The 23,885-nt window shown below is 36.9% G+C and overlaps 1 protein-coding gene across 1 annotated transcript in view; it reads right to left on the bottom strand.

Annotated features, from left to right (window-relative positions):
* RGS22 (regulator of G protein signaling 22) overlaps positions 1-23,885 on the bottom strand; it is a 65,340-nt gene that overhangs the window by 18,133 nt on the left and 23,322 nt on the right. Inside the window, 11 exon segments of the mRNA XM_048940358.1 lie at positions 1,889-1,948; positions 3,709-3,867; positions 4,498-4,660; positions 7,629-7,795; positions 8,306-8,398; positions 11,877-12,071; positions 18,794-18,895; positions 20,775-20,900; positions 22,763-22,868; positions 23,386-23,482; positions 23,485-23,520. Of these exon segments, the coding sequence (XP_048796315.1) occupies positions 1,889-1,948; positions 3,709-3,867; positions 4,498-4,660; positions 7,629-7,795; positions 8,306-8,398; positions 11,877-12,071; positions 18,794-18,895; positions 20,775-20,900; positions 22,763-22,868; positions 23,386-23,482; positions 23,485-23,520 (1,304 nt within the window).

Genomic DNA, 23,885 nt, shown 5'->3' with positions numbered 1-23,885 from the left:
AAATAAACTTTGTTTCAAAAAGCAATAACAAAGGCATTAGTTAGCTTAAACTGTCTGATTCTTATCTTTGCACTGACCCTAACTTTCAGTAGTTTATGAGTTTATGACATGGATACAATAGAATTTGGCAAGGTTTCATTTCTTTCTTTTCGTTTCTTTTCTTTTTTCCAGTTTGGTTTGGGCAACATTTTTTGGAAAACGTGATGGAAGAGGAAATGACTGACAATGATTTAGACCATATGACTACATACTATAAAGTATGGAAACAGCTATTGTTATTGATTATGGCAACAGGCTACTTTTCTAGAGAACAGTTTGAGTTTTGTGCAAACAAACAACAAAGAAAAAGGAACAGACAAACCACATAGCTAGAAGTTGTTAAATGCTTCTGACAGGGATCTCACTAACAAAATGAGTTTTGAAAAGTGTTGCCATGATCACCAACAGAAGCTGGAGAGTCTACTCTCTGTGGAATAAAGCTACCAATAGTAAAATAGAATTTAAAGTCATCGAGACATTTTGAAAATCCTGCTGCTGCAAAGCAGAGAGCAAGTAGGCAGCCAGGAAAGGTTGGAGAAAGAAAGATGGCTTACACAGGGACATTTTGTTTGAAATGAAGTTCAGGCTGGCCTGCCTTCCTGAACAAACAGTTCTAGTGCTGTCACTGAGGAGCAAGCCAAACAGTCACCCTCTGTTATCAGATGGATGAACGAAAGTTATCTTCTAACAGTGGGACAAAACTCTCAAAGTCCTGGAGAGATGGAGTGCTGTTCAATGGTCTGGATGGGACAGAAACATTTTTAGTTGCAAACAGTCCTGGAAATCTAACCTGATTCTAAGCCGAAAGTCATTCTACAGTTTTACTTAAAATCAAGGGTTATGCTCCATGTTCTGCCGCAGAGGTGCCAGGGATGGGCACCTACCCCTGCAGGACAATGTGTGGTGATTACCCAAAGAGTCCCTTGGTTAAAATAAAGTCAGCTCAGTTTGTAAGACAGCATCTTCTCAGATGTCCTCCACACATGTGACCAGGATCGGACAGCTTTTGGGAAAAATCATTTTTGGGGCATGTTCATAAAAGGAAGAACATAATGCTGCTCCCAGTTCTACACTAGTGTACAAGTACTGCTTAGCTTTTGGGTCAGCAACCTTAAAGCAGAATACAGAAAATAACTATCTTCCTGACAAACAGACAAAAAGAAAACTTAGTTAACAGAACCCACATGCACTTTGGATCTGTTCTGAGCTAAGGGTTTGCATGGATAATTGGTGACCGGGTCTCCAGTTTGATTTCAACACACAATAAAAGTTCAACTGAATAAATGTACGCAACTTGTATGTTGGCAATCACCAAGAGTTCTCTGCTCTTCAAGAGAAAACACTGGCGAACATCTGATGAAATGTATTATTACAAAGGTTTAAGATGTTTAAAATTGATATTATCTCAGTGCTGTAAGATTAAAATACAATTCTAAATGAAACAGATACTGTGAGATATGATTAAACCTGCCCACTCCACTGCATACTTCACATTCCCTTTTGTGTCTGCACATAATCCACTCGCAATAATAAATAAACTACCAGATGCTGGAACGAACAGCTTGTCCCAATAAGTCCACTGCATGCAAAATACAGATAAATGTGAATTAAAGGTACAATACCAGTTTAACGAGGGTTAAGAGTTATCTACAGTGCAGAACAAGGGACGTTTTTTTTCAAGTATGACCTCTCCAGACAGTAAGGAAATTTACCATGAACATCCAGCAGGGAGCTAAATTCATCACTAATGTGAGTAATAACCCTACTGTAGCCAATACAATCATGTGCCAGGTCCAAAAAGAAAAGACAGTGAAACTGCAGACACAAGAGACATATAAACTTCACTTGCCTTCCACGTCCTAGTTGTCTTCTGTTTCTGTCTTAGGAGATCTTCAGTTTTGTCCCTTACCTATGGTTGAAGAAAAGATTGCCATTTCATTTTTTAAATCTTCTTGTTTGGTGATCAGCCCTCTAATGATTGAGACTGCAATGGAAGAATAGTTGAAACATCTTCATTTGGTTCTTGATGCGTGAAACTTATTGTGAACCCAAAACAAGAGCACCATCCTCTGTTAAGCTATAAATAAGCACACGTTCACTGAGTCTCTAAGAAGTCAAGAGGCAACGGCAGTTAAATTGTGCTCTTCCACTGGTTTATCTTAGCCATAAAGCACTGAGGAACCACCCATGTTGTATTTCGGGTTCTAATATTAGGGTGTTTCTTAAATGAAATGTTTTTGCTCTTTTGGGAAGACATATCAAAAATAGAGACTTGATCCTGCAGCTTCTTTGCAGCAAAAAGTACACCTCAAATTAAGGGCAGATTTCCTGAATAAGGGCTACATAGCATGCCCACAGCGTTTGGTCACTGTGAAATATGAAGCCAAGTGGAGAATGTCATCTGGTTTCATTTCTTCTAAAATATGTTCTTCAAAGGACCTTTTCATCCTCTGAATTTGCAGTAAGAAAGAGAAAAGAGCAGTTAGACATAAATGGAGTTAGGGACAGACTAAAAGCAGATTAAAACTATGTATTTTCTGTAAACTGTTTATTAGAGTATAATTCAGTGTTTTCCAAACTGCGAGGGCTACTCTCCCTGCCAGCACAGTGCAGCAGGTGCAAGAAGAGGCATGAGTGAGCTTCCAGAACTAGAAGCAGCTTAGCTTTATCTCATGGTCTTATCAGGGAAACAGAATTCAAATGAAAAGGGCAGAAGTTAGGAAATTTTGCTTTAATATAACCATTATTAAAAGTACCGTTTGTCTTATGAGAACCTCTACTTTCTGATTGCTCTGGATCTATTAAAAGGATCGAATGCAATTCTGACAAACATCTAATAAAACTCTTGAAGATGATCATGGGTTTTATGAATCAATGCAGTGTGCATGTGCGCCCACGTGGTGGAACCGTCAAGTTTCCTTCTGCCCTGACTTGTCAGAGCTTTTGTGGCAGTGCAGAGAAAACAAGTCTTTTTGCAACTGTCACCTGCAGGATGATATTCCTGCACAGATCCCAGACATAAAAGTCAGATGTTAGTTCTGGCCACTCCCCAATCTTTCTAATGAGCCAGTAGGAGTGAAAGGTTCCTCATTTGTTGTTTTCTGGCAACTTTTTAAAGTAACCAATGGGAAGCAAGCCCTGTGGTAGTTAACCTCCTTGACTCAGCAGCATTGTGCAAAATCTGGAGTAATTTCTACAGGCACTGGAACTCCAGATGGGAAAATACAGACAGTGTACGAGAGAGCACACAGCATGGGAAGCCCACTCATTTGTTTGTGTTCTTTTCCTCTTGGTTAAATCCTTTACAAAGCAGCATTTATTCTATGTGCAAGTTGTCTATGTGCAAGCTTGGGTGGAATGCCTTATGGAGAGAGCAACACTGCAGCAAAGATGAGCATTCTCCCCCAGCAATCTAGCTGGCAGCAGAGCCAACACCAGCTTCTTCAGGTTTAGGATCTAACTGCTGTGAACCAGACTAAGCCTTCAGAGGAATCCCCCTCACAATTAGCAATTGGAATGCTTCAACCTGTACATGTTAGGTGCTTTTTTCAATGTGATCTGAATGTGCATTACAGGCTGCTTTTCCTCTGAACCTTTTAATCCCAATAGTAACTTATGAGCCAAGCAATAAAACAATGCCTGCATGTGTTGCTATTGTTAAAAAATTACCTTTGTTTGTCCTTCTGCCCCTTGTTGTTCATCTGCCAGGAACAATGGCAGCCATTGCTCTTCTAATCTCTTCTGGACCCAGTGCTGAATTTCAAGCAGAACCGCTGGAGGAAGCCGATCATGAAGGATTTGTCCCCATCCTCCACCTGAATGCATTAGCTAAGCAATCCAAACACAATAACATATGACATAAACTTTTGTGTATACCAAAAGTCCTTTGTCTCTCTACGTCCTTGATTTAGCAAAGCATGAGCTTAACTGTAAGCAAAGCATGCTTACCCAAGGCTCACATGTACTTTTCATAAAAGGGAGCAGATTATATTTGTCCCTACCTATAATAGAATACAGACTCTGGCAAAAAGTACCCCAGCTCGACCAAGTAAATTTCATAACTATCAAGATATTTCAGACTACCACAGCTCAGACTTGCCATCTGTGACTTTAGTGACATACCAAAATAGAAAGCTGGAACAAGCCACTCTGTCTGAAAGCCATTTTAACACTTTCTTTTGAGCTGTGCTGTGTGTGCCCTGGCTGTGGCCTCAAATGGGGGTTTAAAGAGAGATGTTCCATGGGGATCTGAGAGGAGAAACCTGAACAGGAAGCAAGGAACCTCCATAAGCAGAATAGAACCAGACTAGCGCTGATCCAAAAATACAAAGTACAAGCCACAAATGAAGATAATATTTGAGGAGATAGCTTGGGGAAAAGCAAAAGTAATGCTGATTACAGCCTCTGTTCTCAGTCCCACCAATAAGTGTTCTTAATGAACGGTTGTGTAACTGTTACCTGTTCTTGTTGCTCTCTGGTAGCTGGGCTGTTGGGTCCAAAGAAGTATTTTTTGTTCAGATACTTGTTTTTTATTTCCTTGGATTTTTCCTCCCTTTTTTCTTTATCCTTGTGGAGCATCTTTCTGAACTGTTCAATATCTAACCAGCACATGAGATCCATTCTACAAACAAATTTAAACAGAATGTTTATTTCAATATAGAGTTAATTTCATCAGCATTCTAGAGAGTTATTAGTTTAACCACAAACCACCAGAGTGCTAAGTCCTAAATACCAGGTTACATTGGACTGAAATTTTATGTCAGCTTTTCTTTGGTTGTATCATCTGGTGAGACCATAGCACATGCTGAACAGACAGACCAAAACACATCTTGGGGATCTCACTCAGGGTCCTTCTGAAGTACCACAGAAAGGAGCAAACTCCTCAGTTTGATGCTGCTAAATCCAGCAGGGACTGTGAACCAGAAACACAGAGCAGAACTCATGAAGTGAAGGCAAAAAGAAACACATGAATATTTGAATCAATACTGCAGGCTGTGAGCCACCAGGAGATGAGTCAACATTGCCATCCTGCCTTTCCATAGCACTTTGTTGCAGAGGAGCAGGGATGACAGCTAGGAATGGCTACCCAGGAATCATTTCCCTTCCTAAACCATGTGAGTGCTGGAGCTTGTGAGTTAGTCCATAAATCAAGCAGACAAAAACAATTTCTGGTAAATTTTGGTTCTAGGGCATTTTGTGGGCTGCCTTTTCATAAATTACTAACTTTACTCCTTATTTAATAATTTATAAGTGACAACCTCCATATGCAATTCTTGGTCTTTACATTGTTCATAATCATTTGAGTGTATACTGTCTATTTGAGTTTGTTTTAAGGGAACATGTATTGGTTTTATTCTTTAAACTAGAGGACAGGATAACTGACATATCAACAATTTCAGGTTAGTTCATGTGACTGCTTTCTGACAGTATCTTCTATCCAAAGTTTTGTGAGCATTTCAATGAGGACATTCATTATATTTGCAGCAGGAAATGTGAAACAAATTCAGACAAATCTGTTTCACTTCTTTTGTTTATTAGCTGGCTTTTTTGAAGCATTAATTTTTGAGTAAAACTCTCAAAAGAATCCAAATAATTTAAGAACAGATATCTCCTTTTCAGAATTCCAGGCCTAGGTTCTATTGAGATTGATATTCTTTCATCTGTTAGTTTGTCAAAAAGGAAATAAGTTCACCCAAAGGCAAGTGATCCAAGTTGCTATGGTTTGTGAAATTATTTCTTGTCATCTATCCATGCCAACTGACCAAATATATCCATCTCATTAAAAAAAAATATATATATATATATATATATCCTCTTGACATGTATTAGCTTAAACTGCTTACAATGATGGCTTATCTAAGCATGCTCTACTATATACTTCCAACAGATCAGGAGCATATGCACAGTCAGTTGCTCTGGTAAAACTACCAAATAATAAGCCATGAAGCCAAATAGCCTGCAGTTGCATGAATGTTTCCTGCATGTTTAACGGAATATTAATTAAAGGAAATTGATTTTGTTTCTTAACAGAATTAGTGCTCAGGCACTTAGTAACCAATCTGTTCTTGCCAAAACTTCACTTACAATTGAGCCACAACAGACTTAAGTTTACCAACTTAAGGTATAGAGCTATCTCTAAAACACTGCTTTCTGAGACTTTTTTACATTTTTCTTCATTAGGAATTTTTACAAAAGACAATTTGTACATAAACCAAATATCTTCCTGGCTCTATCATTTTACAATTGTCCATGATTAATAGAGAGACAGGAACTCCCAGAGGTGATTCAGCATGTACATCAAGGACTCCACTGTAGCAATCACTAGTGATTGCTGCCATCTCCCCACGTAGAGAGGAAGTCTATGCTCATCGTCTCCAAAATGGAGTTTGCACATCTCAGAGGTACATGAGACAATCCGATCCACTAGGAGGGAGAAATGAAAAATCAGAACATCAGTAGTAAGTGCATGAAAAGATAAATATGCATATATTGGGTATGCATACTCCACTTTTTTTTACTGCTAGCAGTGCACAATCAAAAATGTCTGGAGGCTGCTGATCTAGACAACTTAGAAACTAAGAGTGACACCATGCCTAACTAAACATGGACACCTATGCTATGAAAATTTCTATCTGAGCTTGTTACCTTGTTGTAGACAGTGAAGAAAAATAACTATATTTGTGAGTTATTAATTTTAGATGTTCCCTTCCGAATTAGAAAAATTGTCTCCAAAAAGAGGAATTTCTCTCTCCGACTAAAGAAGGAACCTATGATGGTGCACAAAAGTGGTGAGACTGTGTCTTGTCTGGAGGAATCCTGTGTTAGATGAACATCTCTGTACACTGTTGAAAAGGTGGCCAATATCCAATTTAAAATCATGCTAGTACTTATTTATAAGTAATAAACAATATGCAAGGCATCAGCTAATGGGAAGTGAAAATTAAGGGACTTGCTAGCAGTTAGGGAGTACATTTGACTTTTCCTAAAACAGAGTAGAAATTAAAGAGGCTTGGGGGAAAACAAACAAACAAAAAGAAAGAAAGCAGCAGACTCACATATACTTCTGATAGAACTTCTGTTCAGAGACTCGTTCTTAAATAAGTGGTCTATTTTTCTAAAGCTTTCTACAAACTCTATCTCCTAGCGGCTGGTGCTTAATTCTGTTCGGATCAGTGCAAACAGAAAACTGCAGTTGCTCTCACACTATAAGAACAACATGGTCACATTCTACTTGTATATATATATGTATTTGTAACATTATGCCTTATTCTGTAAATATACCGAATTGAATCTGTAAAAAAACAATCAGTTTTTAGTCATTATTGGTTAATTGCTGTGCTCAGGATTTTGCCAGAGCATAAACTGAAAGTAAAAGCAGATTGCAGATGTGCTATGATAGAAGGATTTTTACCTTCAAAAAAGTTAAGATAATTCAGTTGTCAGACAATGTGCATGAGTATTTCATAAATATGCAAACATTTAAAAAAAAAAGATTAAAATCCATGAATATTTAGACAGTCAAGATCCTCAATGAAGATTTCTTCTGAACTTAAAAACAAGTAAATTAGTCACATAATGAAGAAACATACCCAGCAGAATGCTCTTTAAGAAAAACCCAGAACTGTTCTAACTTTGGTTTGTTGTGGATCAGGTCATACAAATTGGAGCCTGTCAGTTTTTTGGAAGCTTGATGCAAGTGCTGAGCTTCTTTGAGAATGTCAGGGAAGGATGGCAGATCAGTGTCAGCAACAGTACTCTGAGGAAAGAAATTATTTCACTTACATAACTACTTTTTGATCTATATTTTGCCCAGTCTAATAATCCTGTATTAGATAACTTCTAACAGCTGTATGATCACTAAGAAAATAAATTGATTTAAAGCTCCAGCTCTTAAGCAGCTTTATTTTTATGTTTGCTTTAAACATATTAATGTGCGCAGGTTCCATAATCAAATAAACTAATACATATCTGTAATTTACTTGAAATCAACACATTCAAGCTCAAGGGCCCAAAATACACTCCACTATTGGAGACTGTCCCATTGAGTCCAATCATACGATAGTGTGATGCTGATGTACCTAGCAGAAGAACTGAATTTGTAATTAACACAGTGGTTATCAATCATTTCCCAGCACATGGATGGCAAAATTCAGACTACTTGTTTCTCCAAACTGGCATGTAGGCAATCTTTCATTGCTGATACTTCAAGTGTTAACCCTCTGTGATAGAAAATGAGTTTGTTTTTGTTAGTAGGTACTTGTCTTACCTCATTCTTCTTGGAAGCACTTTCTTGATGCAAAGCCTGGAGTTTTCTAAAGTACACAGAGTCCAGCTGTCGAGTTTCTTCCACCAACTCCACCTAATAAAAATAATATCTTATGTCATCCCTACAGTACACATTATAGAAAGATGGAGAACTGGACAGGCAATTTGCCAGTGACAGTGGATAGAAAAGAAAATGTTTGCCAATAATGAGACGAATGTTTAGGAGACCCTAAAAGTCACATCCTTGTGACAAACAAAAGATCTGGTGGAACGAAATTTTCAGATCTAAGCAGATTTCTACATAACACTACAAAATAACCCAATTGTATCTTTAAGATAAGAACTTCAAATTAAAAAACATGCTGAATTGCACTGTGTAAAGCAAGCCAGACCTACCTGACTGCCTTTACCAGCAAACTGCATTTCAAAGTGTCACTGAGAAGCAGAAAGACAGACTTTAAAACAATCACTCTCAGTGGTAAATGACAAAAAGATAGAGTCTCACATGGTTCCAGAAGTGGAAATTAGAGACAGAGATGACATCTTATGATAATATCTAAACAATTAAGGTGAAAGCTTTCAGAGTCTCAGTCCCTTCATTTTGATAATGGCTAATGCCTTAAAACAATAAACTGTGCATGATTGGAACACATTAAGTGTTGGCATTTTTCAAATTAACTGGAAGCATTATATGTGTAACTACAGCAGTTCTCCATATTACTTGCAAACAACCAGTAAGAGTGTAAAGAACAGTTTGGTGACCCTCTCCACTGACTAAACCACTCAAGTGCAATTTTAGGATACTTACTAAAATTTAGACAGTGAGTTAAATTGATTAGCATTCCCATCACAAAGATTAAAAAACTTATTGTGGTCTCATTGTACAAGAATTTATGTGTGAGAGAGAGAAGAGGTTTTAGATTGTGATTCATTACACTTTTATCTAAATGTGAATACCGCGCTAGTCACCGTATTACCTGAATACCTTCAGGCTCAGTGTAATTCTATCCCATTGTTCTAAAGAGCTTTGGGGTATTCTTTTCCTTAAAAGAAAGGTAGTATGAAAGCAAATAGGAAAATAATTCAGAACATTTTTCACAAACTTTAAGCAGAGAACAGATAGAGGCAGCATGAGAGTCAATAGTAAAAAAAGAACTCTCCTTTTTTCCTGTTTTTGTTTGCTGTTTGTTGTTTTTTTTAAGATAAAAACGTAAATACATACTAACCATGTTCCAAATAAACAATTTTGAACTCACCTAATTCTTGATAAGATATCTTGTTTCATTATGGGCCAAATATATCCTGCCGTATGGGAGAACAAAGGAGGAGAGTAGAGCCAGGGACTGAACAAAATACAAAGCAGACCTTTTCTTTGTGTTCGGTAGTGAGCCTAATGCATCAGCCTGCGCCTAGTACAAAGAGACTCTAGTGCCTCCTAGAACAGGTCGTTTTATGTCTGTGTACAATAACTCTTCACAAATGCATATATTGTGCACTCAGAAGGATTTGGTTCTGTTTTTTCATGTTCTGCTTAAGATGTTTGCGTTATGAGGGTATTTGCTAAGAAGTCTGCACATAACCGAACACTTGCAAAGCAGAACATCACCTAAATCAAAAGGGAAATAGATTCTCCCCTGGTTAACTCAAGAACACCTGACATATGCATTACAGTAACATAAAGTAAGAGTTTATTTTCAATTACTACTTTGGAGAAATTCTTCCATCACTAGAAGTAATGAAAATGCTGTATTCAGAGTGTTCTCGATAGCAAAGTCCTTTCTGTCCCCAAGTGGTGTATCCTAATTACTCTGCTAAGCCAATGCCTTGTCTCAGTGAGGAATTGGCACTAGATACTAGACCACTAGTAATGGTAATACATACATATACTATACATTTATAAAAGATGTACAGTTTAATAATAATCTGATGGAAAGTAAACAAAATTTCAGATTAATGAAAGCACCAATTGATTACATAGCATTCTGCAGGTCATTAACAATTTTATATGAAATACACATTCAAACAACTTTATGTTTCTTACAGGAATTAAGTTGTCACAGGATGAGATAAAATGGTCTTTTTCTGAATTAATTAGAAAGTAGAAAATAGAAAATAAAGAAATATATAGCTTTCATACTGGGGTGTGCTTCATATACAGTCTCATAGGGATCTGTGCTGAGGTTATTTTTAAAAATATATTCAAAAAGTATCTTGTAAAGGAGGTGAGTGAGAAGACAATAAAATTTGCAAAATAATACCACAGAACAGAAAATGAAATTGACTGTGAAGAGCTACAGGATTTCAGGATATTTAGCATCTGAGTGATAAAGAGAAGCTGAATTCAATGACAATAAACATTAAGTCATTCAAATTAGCTCCAAATTAGGTCCTTACATTAGCTGCTGTTACTTAGTAAGGAGATCTTGGAATCATTACAGATGGCTATTAGCTTACATTTTGCACAAGCACTCAGAGTTCACTAAGAGTCAAAAGGCAATTAGAATGATAGAAATGATTAGGAAAGGAACAAAGAGCAAAACACATTCTGCCACTGGATAATAGTGCATCAAGATCTTCAGCATTGCTGGTATCTCATGAGAAGAATATAAAATAACTGATATATGTGGAATATATAAGAAAAGTATGAAACAACTTCTGTAAAGGAGGATGCTGAATAGCACAGATTGCTGAGTTTCACCAAGGGATAATTGTAGTAGGATATGACAGAGACATAAAAGCATTAACAGCACTGAGAATATGACAAGATAACAGTTGTTCACTTTTCCTTAGGACTTACAGAACTAGGGAATCAGGTGAAATTATTGGGGGGGTGGGGGTGGGAGGCAGGGAAGACTGAAAACAAACCAAAATAAGCATTTTTTCTTCTACTGCGTGATTAAACCAATTGCTACAGTGAGGCTGAAGATTTATGGACCCAAGACACATTTATGTGAAGTCATGGGGCAAAAGACTCATCAAAGACCATTAAACACAAAAAAGGTAGACAAGACTTCTGCTTTATGTACCTCCTAGATGGCTAAGTGCTGAAGCTGGCCATACTGCTGTATGGTTTTTTTGTTCTTACATGCTATTCTTAAACATTAGTACTGGCCACCACCTAAGTGGATCTAGAAGGCTTTTCTCAAATTTGTATTTAGGTATTTATCTCAGTTCTACTATTTGTCCATACATGCAAGAATGACAACAGTTATAAAAATAAATACACTCTACTATAAAACTATTTTTTATCAACAATAGTATCAAAGAAATGTAACACTTCCAGAGCGCAAAGAGAAATTTTGCTATCACAAAATGCATTCTTTCCCACTCCAAAGAGTGTGGAGTCTATGAAGCCTGCAAAGTCCTTTTGAAGGGCAGTCTGCTCTTCACAGGAAGCTCAGCCTACTCCATGTGGAAGGGAGTGGGTGATTGAAACATCTCATGATGCTTCACTCTTCCTGACTGTAAATGCAACAGATTAGTATGTGGGATTAAGAAAGGGCTGTTTATGAAAACTCATAACATTCTTCCATGATGTAAGAATTTTTCACAGTGCCATACAAGTCAGTTACCTTTCCATAAGTGTACTTGTCTGCTTCCACCATCTTCATCCATGGTTCTAGTAGAAGGAGGAGGATATGTTCTTCTGCTGAGTCAAAAAGATCCTCAAAAGCTGGGTCCATTTTCTGATAAATCATGTTTTTCTTACTCTGATGAAGGCCGATGTCCATACTGGCAGATGGGGCAATGTATGTTGCATAAAGGAACTACAGTGAAACAGAAGAAATCTGTTTCTTAGACAACTTCTATTCCAATGGCCACGGTCTTAATGCATCTATGTCCCCAACTGGCCTGCTGTATGTTCTGAACGTGCACCTGATTATACTCATCCTATACTATATTTTACCTGTGCTATTATTTTGTCCAAAATTCAGTTATTGCCATAACTGGCCTCCCAGTCATTTTCACTCAAACCTGTTTAAATGATTAGATCACAAAACAATTTTCAGTGTAATTTTGGAGACACTTGACTAATTCTAAGCTAGATTCAGATACCCACAATAATTACAGGAACTGCATATTTTCATGAAGTAGGAAGGTTTTTTTACTGCAATACTATACGTGAGTGCACTGAGTTATTTTGCAAAATATGTGCTGGGCCACTTTGTGAAAGAGAATTTCTTCTTCTGTTTTTACTAGGAATAGATGGGAAATTGTGATGTTAGGGTTTAAATTAATGAAAAAAGTAATAAGATTTCATTATGTGCTGAGTTCCTCTTGCACATTTCTTTGACATTCCTGGGACTCCTTTGTGATACAGGATCTGTATCAGAAGATACCAATGCTGAACTGGTGCCTAAATTGTTACCAAAGTAAGGATTATAACAGGTGCTTTTAAAACAGGTATTTTTATGAAACACAGAATTTGCCATTCAATATGTAAAAGCACAAAAAAGCTAAACCTGGAAAACATTTCTTTTTCCCTAACTACACCTCCTTGAAGCACAGAGCCATTTTTTTCTCCCAAGGCTTCTTCTTTCAGTAGGCAACTAAATCACATTCTTCTTTCCTTTTAAATGTTTCATAAATTGCTTTGAAAGCCAGATAAAAACATTTTCTTGCAGTAGTATCCTGAAATAATACATTTCTAAAACATCGTGACTCTGATTTCAGGTAAGAGACCAAGTGGAAAGAGATACTTCCATAATAAAATTCATACAGGCTTTTTTTTTTCTCTTCTTCACTTTGTCAAAGTCTAATGAATTTTTAAACATCTGGTTGGCGGATGAGATGAGTAGCAAAAACCAGAATTACACTGAGGAGTCCGTTCTCAGTATTTATTATCACGCAATTTTGACAATGAAGAATCCAGGAAATTATGTTTCCTTATGCTTCTAAATACAACTATAACTACCAGTATAAAGTAAAAAGGAGAAAATAGTACATCTACTCCATTTTCCAGCAGAAATAAAGCACTGTTGTGTTCAGATTTTTAGCACAGTGACTGGATATTTGAGTACATGAAATAATGACTTTTCTTTTTACATCAACTTTTGATTTGTTAGATTCCTTCATTCAAACAAAAACAGTATCATCAAACTACACCTCCATTATTTTGTACCTTAACAACTTGAAACATACCCTCTAACCTTTCATGGCACCAGGCCATTGAGGAATACAGAGATAGAACCGCTGACATACTCCAATTAGAACTTGTATACTGTATATTCATTGCCTCTGCACGATTCCACTCTCCTTCTGTGTAGATATAAGCACTAAAAACAAGTTATTATGGACCACTTCATCGGTGCAAAAAAGGCTTGCAGGTGTAAGGTAAGGCCAAAGAATTAAGACATTGCCCAGTACAGTATTAGCTGAACGATAAGACCACATCTATTCTAGCTTATGCCTTTCTCATCAAATCTCGAAGTTAATTGAAATGTAACAGATGCAATATGAATTAGATTCATAGTGAGTTCAAACCTTGGAAGTCATTTTGAAAAACCCTAAAACTAAAAAGTTTCAGTTACATCATGTCCTAGCCTGTTCTTACAACATTTAACACATAAAACAGACAAATTAAAAAGAAACAATCCGATGATATAAGAATGTGGTATCTTTAGAAATAGACTTTTTTAAGAAAGTCATTGGGGCTTCACTGCTCCATCTGTCATGACTTCATTGGTCCACACAAGGGACCTGTAAATTGGTGAAAGGACATGAAATAGGTCCTTAACATGTTAGCACACATTTAACCTCATTCTTAAAATGGTTAGTCATTCCTAGTAAAGTATCACAGATTACAAAAAAGAAACAAACAAACAAACAAACAAAAAAACAGCTTAATGGATGGAGCTCTTATTTCCCACATGATTTTGTATGAAATGGTTTAACTTAAATCCATTTACTATTATTCTTTAGAACTGACCCCCAAAAAAAAAAATCAGACTAAAGGGTAAGAAATTCTCCAATGCCACAAAGAGGATAAGGGACCTGGAGTACCTCCCTTATGAGGAAAGACTGAATGCCCTGGGGCTGTTCAGCCTAGAGAGAGGAAGGCTGAGACAAGATCCCAGCTATGATTATAAATATCTAAAACATCGGAGTCAAGTGGATGGGGCCAGACTGTTTTTGATGGTGCCCAGCAACAGGATAAGGGGCAGTGTATCAAATGTATAAAATGTGCAAAAACACAGCAAGTTCCATACAGACGTGAGAAAGAACTTTATGTTGAAAGTGACAGGCTGTCCAAAGAGGCTGTGGAGGCTCCATCTCTGGAGATATCCAAAACCTATCTGGACACTTTCCCGTACAACCTATTCTAGGGAACCTGCTGTAGAACAAAGTTGGACTGGATGATCTCCAGAGCTCCTTTCCAACTCCTACCATTCTGTAATTCTGTGATTCTGTAAAGAGGCTTTGAGCAAAAGGAATTGATAATCTGCTCACATAAACACTGTTGTAATATTTTGCCATATTAGGGACTGCTTTTGCTGCCTGCTCTACCTGCAGAATGGCCCTCTAGTCCTGCTTAATTTCATATGCAAAACTAGAGCATAAAAGAGAGAGATTTTTTTTCCATAAACAATTGTTAAGGGTGGTAAAGCAGAAATTAAGAGGAGGTTAATCCAGCTGTAGCTCTTCTCTAAACTCAAAGACCCAGATCCCCAGGTAGCCAGGACAGCTTCTTCCCTTTTCAAAGATGCAGATTTACATTGTCTGATGATTTGGTGTGATTACATCTATTGTCTTCATGTAGGAATCCACTGCTATGAGATTTGACCCAGCAAGTGGAAACATAGCATCACAAAGTGACTAAGTGACTGCATGCACTTGCAGATGAGAAGAAGAACCTTTCACCTTATGCCCATTGCTGATGTTTCAAGCCCATCTGTGGATCTGCAGTGATTTCAATGCAAGGACTACAGGGAGAACAGCTGCTAAGAGTTTTAGATATGTCAGAAAGAGTAAAAAATTCTGTTCAGAGACAAAAAAAAATTGTGTTCAGAGCCTTCAACACAATGACATTAACAAGACAAAAGGGGGGGAAAAAAAGCACTGTATCCTTTTAAAATTAATATTCATAGCCTTTTTTTATTCCTACATTATGGATTTTTTTTGTTTGTTTTCTCAGCCACTGTGCAGTAGTGAAACTACTTTTGGCCAATGTACTAAAAGAATCAACAGAAAAAAAAAATTATATGAACTTAAAGATTATAAATTTAATAGAAAAATCTTAGACATGTGAAATCAAGCGCACACTACGCATTTACTCTATGTTTTGTTTCTTCTGTAAAACAAACAGAATTTTCCTATCTGCCAGCTATACATTTTCCTACGAGTGTTTTAGAAGAAGCGATGGATGTAACCCAAAACCCTGATCTGGAAATTCGATCCAAGTTTGCATCTTGACATTATTCATGATGGCACAAATACGAAGATATGAAATGCTTAGGAAATTCTGATTAAGATTTTGGCATCATTTATTCATTTCCAAATTCTGGAATGTTCAGGCTTTGGGTTTTGGTGTGAATTTACTCCAGATGAGAAGGCTTTGGTAGGCAATCTCAAAATGACTGGAGTAAAGCAAGAAACACAAAAAAGATTTAAAGTCCAAGTGCTTCATATTGCTGCCCGAAACCGTAGATATTTCTCTGATCTAAATGAGGGGCCTGTGCAGCTGTTTGACAGAATCACATGAAGGGAAATATACAATGCACTGACTGGTCTTAAATGGAATGGATAAACTGCCTGAACGCCCGTCATCGCTTCCCACCAACATAAACCTGTTTCTGACACTAAAACTTCACAGTAATGAAAACTCCCTTTACCTAAATTCACTCTAGTGCTAAAATATTGTATTTCCCATAACAACATTGAAGTTTCTTTCTCTAAGTTGCTTTTTTTTCTTTTCTTTTCTTTCTTTCTTTTTTTTTTTTTTGTCAAAAACTACAACATCTGTTCCTTTATTGTTTTTCTTTCCCAATTTATTTTACACTCCTATGTGCATTTTTTATAGTGAATAACCACATACTTTCCTAGATGATTACTGGTACCCATCATTCATCTTATGCATTATATTTCATCCTCACTGTAGCTTTTTTTTCCCCCTGAATGAATGAATATGCACCCTGGAATGTGTTTCCTTACTCTATCATAAAGCTGAGATAAAAATACCTAACAAATGTAACAATGAGTAGCAGACACACAGTAATACAGGTTTGCTCTTGTTCCTAACAGGAAGCAGGCAGAACACATACAGAATACTCGGCATGTCTATCTCTGTAATAAATAGTAAAATATATATGATGATGTGTTCGTAGAATTTGATTCACATTCTCTTAGGAGTATTTGGAATGACTATCTTATTGTGCCAAAGGTGAGCACAGAATTTGGGAAAGCATCTTTTCCATAAGCAGACCCTGTAGATTGGATGCAGCTTGACTCTTAATGGTGTTCCAATGAAAACAAGAATAATTTTTGTGCAGCCTTAAAAGGCAAGCTTGAGAATGATACCAAATGTTGCAGCACATGTGTTGATTTGTTATGTTACATTTCAGCTGTTACTTATGCTAATGGAACAGTTTCGCATATTTCGTTTTGATGTATTTACTTTAATGGTTATGTGCATGTAGTTCCCTGCAATTGCCTAGAAACACAGATTGCACGATGTTCTGCTGTCACCACCAGGCCAGCACTGGAAATAAGATAAGAAAAAGACCTGGGCCTTAATTTTCAGTCATGCAATCTTTGCAAAATGAGTGGAAGCGAGTGCAAAATTAAAACTAATTAAAAATGGAATTAAAAAACATTATAAGCCATAACCTAAGATTTTTCCTAAAAAAAAAAAAAAAAAAAAAAAAAAAAAAAAAAAAAGGAAAAAAATCAAGATTCAGTCTAGATACAGCAGGTAAAAATATGCTTAAAAAAAGAAGAGGAAGAAGAACTGGAAGATATTTCTCATGCTTTTAGCAGAGCGACACTGCTATGTGCCTAACTCTCTGATTAAGAAAACCAACCGTCCCTACAAATTCCACAGTAAATTAAAAAGTAAATTTGGGGCAGTATAACTTTTCCTAATGGGAAATGGAATTCATCCAATATCCCACATCCTGACATTTCCCAGAGTAACATTCCCTATCAGGTTTCCCAAAAGGTAAACCTTATCTAGTTAAGCATACAGCAAGCAGAGACTCAGTTTTGAAAGGACGTAAAAACAGGGACAATATGACTGTGCTGTTCAATGTGTTTGTCCTGCTTTGGTAACAGTTCTGGAGAATGACTCTAGGAAAGGCAGAGAGTTTACATTCCTGTTGTGAATGGGGTCCCTTGCCATAGGCTTGGGCCATCTGGATGGTCTGCCTTAGGGACACCATTAGTTGCATTTAGTTTCAAGCCATAGGAGAGTGGGAAAAAATAAACAAGGTAGCACTTCAGGTTGTCAAGTTTGTTACAGAAATGAGGGAGTACAAGCCTCAGCCTAGATTTTCCCTATTGACACTAATTCAAGTGAAAATTCAGACAAATATACAAATTTCTGTCATTTCCCCCAGTGAAACTTTGAAATAGAAAGAGAAGACAAATTCAAGATGCTCAATAACATAAGCCATACAATGAAGTTATTCTCCACTGCTCCCTACAGATATTTATTCCAATGACATCTGAAGCAGTTTTGCTCTATTACAGCATATACTCAAATATGCAGATAGAATGTACTCCTACACAACGTTTACAGAGGAAAAACAGATTGAAGTTTCACAAAATGAAGTTAAAATTTGCTTAGAATCCTTCTAAAAATATCACACTGCTGAGGACTCCTCTGGCAGTATCAGACTATTCTGCAGTCAGCGAGAGCTATCAGCACCTATGGCCCACAGTGAACTGGTTTATTTTTACTTCATTTCATGACTTATAGTGCATATTCAATTAAAAATTCTTGTTTATAGTCATTCCCACTGCAAAGTAAATATGTGTGTGGGTGTGGAAGAAAATTATGTAAGGACTATAATTATGTCCTAACAGTCAGAAAAGGTAAAACAAGAGTGACAGTTTGAAGGCCCATTTTCATGACTTTAGGTCATTACATGAAGTCTGATCTATGAGACTTGCAATTCTAACCCACACAGGAGATGGAAAGAAAGGTAAAGCCCAATTAGATGATTCATAAAAAATGTTATCACAGATGTTAACACTAACCAGGCAGTTTCCAAATACGACGCAGAGTAGCAAAGGGAAGATTAGGTAAACTGAATAGAATAGATAAAACTGGGAACAGACAACAGAGCCTAGAAATCCAACTATGCGTGTGTAACATTTAAATCAAGTAATCATGTGGAAGTAAGCCAGAGAGCCTCTTTTACTGTCTACAACCCAGATATACTTTGGAGTGAGTTGTCAGGATTTGGAAACATTTCTATTTTCTATCTTTTCCAATCTTTACACTGAACAAGTGTATTTGTGAAGGAAAAACACATTATTTACAACTTACTTGAGCTTGCCTGCATATTTTAAAGGGATGAAGAGTTTCTTGGTAGAAAAGCTGATGATAAGCCTGTAGGTCAGACCAAAAGTACGCACTGTTCTTCCACAACTAAGGAAGAAAAAAACTGTAAGTTATTGCTACTCGAATATCAGGTCTTTATAAAAAAAGGTTGAGTTTCCAATGCAATTAATTATTTAACTCATAATAAATCAAGCTCAATTTAAGATGGATTTAATCTTCTGTTGCTTGTTGGCAAAAGGACAATATATTTAATAGCATCATCACTATGATACTATGTCTTTTATTGTATCCTTTATGCATTTATTTATGCCATTAAAATTGTTAACATTGTAGTTAACATTTGAAGAGTAACCACATTTCAGTGGCATAAAGCCAGCACTTAAGAAGAAATGCTGATAATGGACATGCAAAATTCGTGCCATGGCCAAATAGCGTTTTGTAGCAATAACCAAAACAATTAAATGTTGTGTACTTGACATATGTTACTACAACAATCACTGCATTTTAATTATATGAATTTCTGAGGCACAGAATCTTGGCCCTAGTTCACAAATTCAAACAAATGTCAAGCTATCTTTCAGCAAAAGGAATCTAGATATTTCCAGAAGTCCACTCCTTTAATTATGCACTTACAGGGTTTGAATCAGAAAAATACCCTAAAACCCCCATCCCATCACCAAACAATAATCAACCTGTGACAGAGAACTGCTCCATAGACTGTAGCCCACCAAACCTGGCATGTGAATGAAATAGGTTCCACAATTGTAGATTTTAAGGAAATAATTTTCAAATGAGTCTGCCACCTACATACGCTACGGAGAATGTGGGTGGGTGCCTATCTCCCATACAACTATCTCCCATGAAAAATAAGTACACCTTCAACGTTTTTAGTTTAAGGTATACAGCTGAGGAAACATTGGCTCTTCCTTTCTGGTAGCCAAAAGCATTTCTGGCTACTGCTGCTGGATTCTGGGTCATGACAACGATGAAACAGATGTCCATCTTAGCTGTATTCAAGTCACCCCTTGTATGGGGTTGTTGAGTCACAGCCTGAAACTCTGACTGAGTTCTGATTGATCACCTGAGGCAAGCAATAAGTCAACCATGGGAGCACAGGTGAAGGCAATTCACCTGTGCTGCAGGAAGGGGTGGAGCCTGGCTCCACCTCTCTTAGACCCATTTAAGAGCTGACTGCCGGAGGAAGGATTTCTTCTAGAGGTCCAGTCCACTACAGTTTCCTATGTGAGCACAGGATAAGGTGAGTGTCCTTTTCTGCTCTAGTATAATAATTATGTAAACTAAGCTCTCAAATATACTATATCATCTGTATATTCATTGATTGTACACCCCTAAACATTCAGTGTTTTTCAAAAGCCACTAAGCATCAACTCAAATTGATAAATTGTTCTAATCAATTCTTCTAACTAATTCTCAATTTACAACCAGCAGTGGATGATGACTGCTGACTGTAGGCAAGAAATAGTGCTGTGTTTCTCAGAAATTCAAGAAGCTTCATGGAAGTAGAAGAACGTCTTTAAAACACTGAAGATTTTGGACGTTACTAACTCAACAAGCAAGGAAGCAGATTATCATGACTAATAGTTCAGTGGATTTTCCATCTTAATAAAAAATGTTTTTGTGGGTTAAGACCTCATTTTTTTTGCCAAGTTAAAGGCTAGTTTTTAAAAATGATTAGTCTTCTTTTTTTATCCCTGATGGTACAATTCAGATTTCCACTAGGCTTGAGACAGTTAGGATCTGACAGCTTGGTTAAGACCTGTCATTAGTTTGAATATACACATGAACAGTTTACTGTTGTTGAGGGATTGTAGTCTCACAAGTAATAATTCATCCAGTCATCAATCTTTCGTTCTCTCTTTTTTTTTTTTCAGTCTGGCTACCCTCTATAACTTGGCATTCAGTCAATTGCAGACTAAATTATCACAGGGTAGGAAAATACTCGTACCTTATTCCCTGACTTCTCACAGAAGTGTGTGAAGTAGTAACCTGCTCTGTTCTCTAGATAAAGAGACTGCAGCATGTTTTCCATTCTTGATCCCCTTAAGATAACACTGCCAGCAGCACTTTTTCCCTGGACAAAAAAGTATATAGTTATACAACAAGAAATAACAGACTTCCATTATTTCAAGTGTCAGTACATTGCAATGGAGGGCTGAGCAGAGTGTTCAGTTAGTATCTTCATCCAAGAAATCAGACTCCAGTTTCTATTACACATGCAATATATCATAGCTCTCCATAGATTTTTACCCAAAAATATTTATGTCTCATGGAATAAATCTGATTACTTAAGGTGTGCTGAGTAACCAAATGATTATAGTATCCTTTAGAAAGTTCTCTGAAACAGGAAAAGAAACGAGGCCATAATTCTGTTGTGACCTATTTAGCACTGAATTCAGAGAATTCCAGTAATACTAAGCCATAACACTTAGGTGTAAAAAGCTGTCTCAGTTCAGGCAATAGTGTTTTGTACTAGTAGAAGTTGACAAGTGATATTTCAGATCCAGCCTACCATGGAATGAAAGATACATCTGTTGGAGTTAGGCCACAGACTTCATGAACAAAACCATCTATATTTTAGGGGACAGGAAATCCATGCCCTTTCCTGCAGGTAGCTGCAAGAGCATATGAAGAGGAATGCATCAATTTTCCCAAGGCTCACAGAGAAGCCAGAGGAGGTTACAAACTAGTACGTTAAATTCTGATGCTCATGAAAGAAACTTTGGCTGGCCTGACAACTCTGATGGAAAAGGTGGGAGTAGATGAGTGTTGTGATTGACAACCAGCTTCTTTCCAAGCACTAACAGGGATGGAGAAGGGTGGGAGGAAGCAAAGCTTCAGAAGCAGAGCAGGAAGATCCTACTCCCCAGCAGGAATTAAAATGATGGATCCCCACATTCCTTTTTACACTGTATTTGTAATAACAAATTTTGGGGTCCTGACTGTAGGTTCTGACCTAGACCTGTGGGTGCAAATTGTTAATATTTCACTTCCTTCAGCCAGAAAGAAACCATGCGTAACAAAGGTGTATGACATCTAATAGTTCATCATGTGAACAAACATTTCTTGAATATAAGTTTCTAACTGTAAATGTCCCTAACTGCAAATACAAGATTTTTCTTCTGTCACAATTAACAGTGAAATAAAAAAGATTGCAATGAGGTAACAAGCAAAGCATGATTTTGATGTGAAAAACAAATAATTGTGTCCAGCTGATTGACAAACTACATGCATTTCTAAACAGGCCCAGATTTCAGACTTCTTTTTGGTTTTGAGGCCGTGGGTATTAGTACCTGTGTGAAAAAGCAAGCTGTTTTGAGAACAGCTCACATTTAAGTTTTGGATAAGTTTTAAATTGCTAAATCTGGACATCACAAATGCTCAATTTGTCTCCATTTTAATAGTGATTAAGAAAATGTTCTTCTGTGCATTCTGTCCTTCATGAGGCTTATTGGATTGAGGGCTTGCTTAGCAGGCAATAATTCAAAAGACAAGAGAATAAAATACCCAAGCAATAAATATGAATTTTACAACTGAAATATTTTCCTCTGATGAATTTTAGTAGGTTAGTAACTTCCTTGGGCAGATTCAATTCTCAGTTACATTGTAAGTCTGGTATACTTTCTTGACAATTATTCTACTGAAGCAATTATCCAGTGAGTTTTCCATAGTAGCCTACTGAACACATGGTCACCATGGAAAACATCAACATTTTCTAGTGAAAATAAACTGCTCTATGTGCCTTGGTCTCCCATCAACTATGTGACAGATGCCACACACAAAACACTAACATTCTAATTACACCTCTGCAAAAGGCGTTGACATTCACATAATCAAACTAATTTCCCCCCACCATTGCCTACATCTCCTTTAATACTACAGAATACAATATTTTAACCCATAATTCAAGACAACTAAAATTTAAGTACTACTTACGGGGAGCAACTCAGCATAGGTGTACCTTCTATGAGCCAAGTGTTTCGTTTCTGCAGTTTCATCCAAAGCCAAGCAATGGATCGTGTCCCTGCTCACTGACTCTGGCCTGAATCCACAAACAAATAAAAAATTCTGTATTTATTTACTAAATAACTAGGATTTCCTGTGAATTAAACAACTAAGAGGGGTCGTCAGACAGGTAGAATGACATACGAGACAGCAGAGGAAAAGTACATGAGTTCCAATTTATAATGAATATACAGCATGTAGAAGAACACCTTTTTTATGTAACCCTGTGGAAATCACTAACACAGTGCATCTTTGAGATTAAGTGCTCAAGGTGTGTTAAAAGAATATAAACATACATAGAGAGAATATCAGTGCTTACACAGGAGAGAATTAAAATCTTGTATTTAGAAAAATAAAGCCTTTTATGTCATGGAATAAACAAAAGAACGATCAGTCAGGAAGAAAATCTCCATGCAAGCAATCTATATCATAACTATGCATCACTAAGCAGATGATTGTAATATATTTCATGACAATTGTAGAATCTAACAGCCTCTGATAAATATTTTGCGTATACTGGTGTCGAGAAAGACATACAAAGATTCTATGCTTACCAATTTCTACTGCTGACAAAGTCATTCCTTTGGGAGCTTTGTCTTGATGACAAGGCAGATGATAATCTTGATGAACCCTTCAAAGAGAAATCCAGTTGTCTAATTTCAATAAAGCTATTGTTGTGCTAGTCTTACCTTTATGAAAGTAAGATAGAAGAAAATAGAGCAATTCAAGTTATTTTTTCATCCTGGAGTTTTCTTAACATGTTCTCATTAACTACTTAAAAACATTGAAGGTTTTTCAGTGTCATTGTTCCTTATCAGTCACACTATGTAAATCGGGAAATGGCAAAATAATTTGCTGAATATCTTCCAAGATTTTTCAGCATGGCTTTATGTCCATTCTAGCTTAGAAATTACAATTTTAGCAAGCAGAAATATGTTACACGCACTTTGCATGGAATTACAGAGAGATTACAGAATTACAGAAAAGTACGCTTTGTGAATCTCTGTGAGCATAGATACAATCTCAGAACAAGAGAGAAAGAGGGCATCCTGCC

This window comes from Lagopus muta, chromosome 3 (assembly GCF_023343835.1).
Source record: "Lagopus muta isolate bLagMut1 chromosome 3, bLagMut1 primary, whole genome shotgun sequence".
Lineage (NCBI taxonomy): Eukaryota > Metazoa > Chordata > Aves > Galliformes > Phasianidae > Lagopus > Lagopus muta.
The sequence above is the reverse complement of the archived record's forward strand: the minus strand, read 5'-3'. Positions and strand labels throughout refer to the sequence as shown.